The sequence below is a fragment of the Rhinopithecus bieti genome, unplaced genomic scaffold, assembly GCF_001698545.2.
Source record: "Rhinopithecus bieti isolate Rb0 unplaced genomic scaffold, ASM169854v2 scaffold_34310, whole genome shotgun sequence".
NCBI classification, from domain to species: domain Eukaryota; kingdom Metazoa; phylum Chordata; class Mammalia; order Primates; family Cercopithecidae; genus Rhinopithecus; species Rhinopithecus bieti.
In genome coordinates, this window is record NW_016814622.1 from 106,510 (window position 1) to 110,160 (window position 3,651).

The 3,651-nt window shown below is 48.2% G+C and overlaps 1 protein-coding gene across 4 annotated transcripts in view; it reads right to left on the reverse strand.

The window, feature by feature from the left end:
• Nucleotides 1–226: 226 nt before the first annotated feature.
• CINP (cyclin dependent kinase 2 interacting protein) overlaps nt 227–3,651 on the reverse strand; it is a 17,445-nt gene continuing 14,020 nt past the window's right edge. For 3 of the 4 annotated variants that reach the window (XM_017851518.1, XM_017851521.1, XM_017851517.1), the window contains exons 4-5: nt 2,531–2,660; nt 227–710 (exon numbers count right to left, since the gene is read on the reverse strand). In XM_017851518.1, the coding sequence (XP_017707007.1) occupies nt 508–710; nt 2,531–2,660 (333 nt within the window). In that variant the 3' untranslated portion in view covers nt 227–507. The remainder of the gene's footprint in view (nt 711–2,530; nt 2,661–3,651) is intronic. The other variant, XM_017851519.1, reaches the window with a different exon arrangement.

A 3,651-nucleotide genomic window follows, 5' to 3' on the forward strand; every position in this document is an offset into this window, starting at 1 on the left:
CCAGGCTGGACTCGAACTCCTAACCTCAAGTGATCTGCCCACTTCAGCCTCCCAAAGTGCTGGGATTACAGGCGTGAGCCACTGCACCTGGCCCAAAAACTAATATATTCTCATAAAAACTTCAACAATCAGATAGGCATAAAGTGAAAATATTAAACCAAGGATTTTCTACACAAACGTAATGTATAAAGCACGCCTTATTTATAGAAACCAGATCACTCACTCATTCTGCTCAGAAACTCATTGATTTTACTCAGAAGCACCCATGAGTGACGGGTTCCCAGGAGGGGCAGAGGAGGCTGAGTGGCACCACATGGGGCTGGCCGCGGGCTGTGGACATGGGCATGCCTGGAGAGGCCACGGGGCTGGTGACAAGCTCTGGCCAGAAGACCCCAAGAAGGTCTGATCCTGAGGTCTGATCCAGGCCTGCGGCACTGGGTCCTAGGCAGGAGACTGTCTGCCTGCTGAGAAGTGGAAGGAGCCGGCGTCTGCAGCCGTCTCAGGACGTCACAGAGGTCGGTGGCCCGTCTCCAGCAGCATGCTCTCCAGATGCAGCCTGCTGTCGCTCTCCACGTAGGGCTGGTGCAGCCACATGGACAAGTAGCTCAGGGTGAGGTCAGGATCCTCGGTGTGTGCAAGCTCCTTGGCCACCGTGCGCTTCAGGAGCAGCTCCTTCCTGTACATCTCTAAGAGCCTGTGCGAAACCTCATCTGAAAGAAACATGAGTGTCCCTTAATGGCAGTGATTCAAGAACGTAGTCTTGACTTGACTTGGGAAGAGCACATTTTTTTTTTTTTTTTTTTTGAGACGGAGCGTGGTCGATGATCTACGCTCTGTCGCCGGGCTGGCGGTCAGTGGCCGGATTCAGCTCACTGCAAGCTTCCGCTCCCGGTCCCGGGTATTGCATTCTCCTGCTCAGCCTGCCGAGGTAGCTGGACTACAGGCGCCCGCCACCATCGCCGCTAGCTTTTTTGTATTTTTTAGTAGAGACGGGGTTTTCACGCGTCGTTAGCCCAGGATGGTCTCGATCTCCTGCCTCGTGATCCGCCGTCTTGGCCTCCAAAGTGCTGGTAATTTAATTACGGCTTGAGCCACCGGCCGGCAGAGCCATCATTTTAACAGCTCTTAATTAAAAACAAGAATTAGCAACAGCACTGAGAGGGAGAAGGGCCCGATGGAGTTTACCACTCTAGCTGATACAGATTAGTACCATTCGGTAACATGGTCAGCAGAGTGAAATAAAAGCGTATATAGGCCGGGCGCGGTGGCGCACGCCTGTAATCCCAGCACTGTGGGAGGCCCAAGTGGGCAGGTCACATGAGGTCAGGAGTTTGAGACCAGCCTGGCCAACATGGCAAAACCCTGTCTCCACTAAAAAATACAAAAACTAGGCCAGGCGCGGTGGCTCACGCCTGTAATCCCAGCACTTTGGGAGGCCGAGGTGGGTGGATCACGAGGTGAGGAGATCAAGACCATCCTGGCTAACACAGTGAAACCCCGTCTCTACTAAAAACATGAAAAATTAGCCGGACATGGTGGCCTGTAGTCCCAGCTGCTCAGAAGGCTGAGGCAGGAGAATGGCATGAACCCAGGAGGCAGAGCTTGTGGTGAGCTGAGATTGTGCCACTGCACTCCAGCCTGGGCGACAGAGCGAGGCTCTGTCTCCAAAAAAAAAAAAAAAAAAAACAAACTAGCCGGGTGTGGTGGCACGCGCCTGCGCCTGTAATCTCAGCTACTTGGGAGACTGAGGCACGAGAATTGCTTCAGCCTAGGAGGCGGAGGCTGTAGTGAGCCAAGACTGCACCACTACACTCCAGCATGCGTGACAGAGCGAGACTCTGTCTTAAAAAAAAAAAAAGTATATATAACCTTTTCTACCTGACCCTTAGGTGACCTACAGTGATTATAAGCAGGAGATTCCCCTCAAACTGACAATATATCACTAAACACATTCCACCAGGTAATTTTCCCCTTTCCTGCCTTATTTAAAAAGTCTCAGATCAACATAAAACAGCTTAGCCTTGTCTTGAACTAATAAAGCTAAAAGTAACCCTTTAAGAAGTACCTGCTAGAGTTTATTGAAGTCATGGCTTTCGTTTTTTCCCAGTCATCTTCCATGAGGTTGGCTGCAGTGACCTCAATTTGTTTTTTAATTAAAACAAAAGGAAAAGAAAAACCTCAACAAACCAAAAAAACCCCTTTTCTCCCCTTCCCCCCACCCAAAATGAGAGATTTCTGCTTCCACAGAGGAGGTGGAATTCACTCTGCCCCACTGGTTTTAGAGGCCTAATAACAGCAGCTTGCTTCACGGGTCTCTAATTATGTTTAATATACTCTGCTGATAACCAGGTAATTAAAGCCAAGAAGAAATGTTTATTTTAAGATGCCTCTGTCTCTTTTCCTCCCAATAGATACTTTTGCATTGAATTTCAAAGCCTTGTCAGCTTCTTAAAGTACCAGATGTAAACGATACTAAATGCCCTTAATAACCCTTACCCTCCTGAAAGTTAACTGAGAAGGAACTACTTACAGAAATGGGTTGTAGGCCAAGTGTGGAACAGAGGGGGTCGTTTACTCTCCTCCCCATAATGGTAATTTTCTAGTTCACAAATTCCCTTGGTAGTTGAAGACAGCTTTTCCATTTTCACCTGTATTTTGGTCTGAAACATATTCATTTGGAATATGATAATATTTGAAATCTCCAGTCTCAGATTCAATAAGATTTCAAAGCTAAGAAGTGTTAAGTCTATTGTGATAAAAATTCCAATAACTAAACACTGTTAACTCTACATACAGCAAATTCCCAGGGAGACGAAGGTGGACAGTTGCTATGATTCCATTAATTTGAATTACTTTTGTAATAAACCCCAGATTTCTAGTCCTAGAGCAAGAAAGGTTTCTGAGTGCCATTTCACTAGGATTTCCAAAGAGCACTCATGTTTTAGACCCAAAGTCCTGGAGGAATCCCAAGGCAGGCTCTTGCTGCCTGTTTTTTTTGAGACAGGGTCTCATTCTGTTACCCAAGTTGTAAAACTGTAATGCAGTGGCATGACCGTGCCTCATGCAGCCTCAACTGCCTCCCAAGTTACTGGGATCACAGGTGTGCACCACCATACCCAGTTAATTTTTTTTTAATTTGTAGAGACAGGGCCTCGTTATGTTGCCCAGACTGGTCTCTAACTCCTGGGTTCAAGCGATCCTCCCGCCTCAGCCTCCCAAAGTGCTGGGATTATATAGGCATGCGCCACCACGCCTGGCTGGCTCTTGCTGCTGTTTTTTTTTTTTTTGAGACGGAGTTTTGCTCTGCCGCCCAGGCTGGAGTGCAGTGGCCGGATCTCAGCTCACTGCAAGCTCCGCCTCCCGGGTTCACGCCATTCTCCTGCCTCAGCCTCCCAAGTAGCTGGGACTACAGGTGCCCGCCACGTCACCCGGCTAGTTTTTTGTATTTTAGTAGAGACAGGGTTTCACCATGTTAGCCAGGATGGTCTCGATCTCCTGACCTCGTGTTCCGCCCGTCTCGGCCTCCCAAAGTGCTGGGATTACAGGCTTGAGCCACCGCGCCCGGCCTCTTGCTGCTTTTAAGAAGTGAGAGAGAAAGGCATCAAATGAGCTCATTTCTGACTCTCTGTCTTTTTTTTTTTTTTTTTTTTT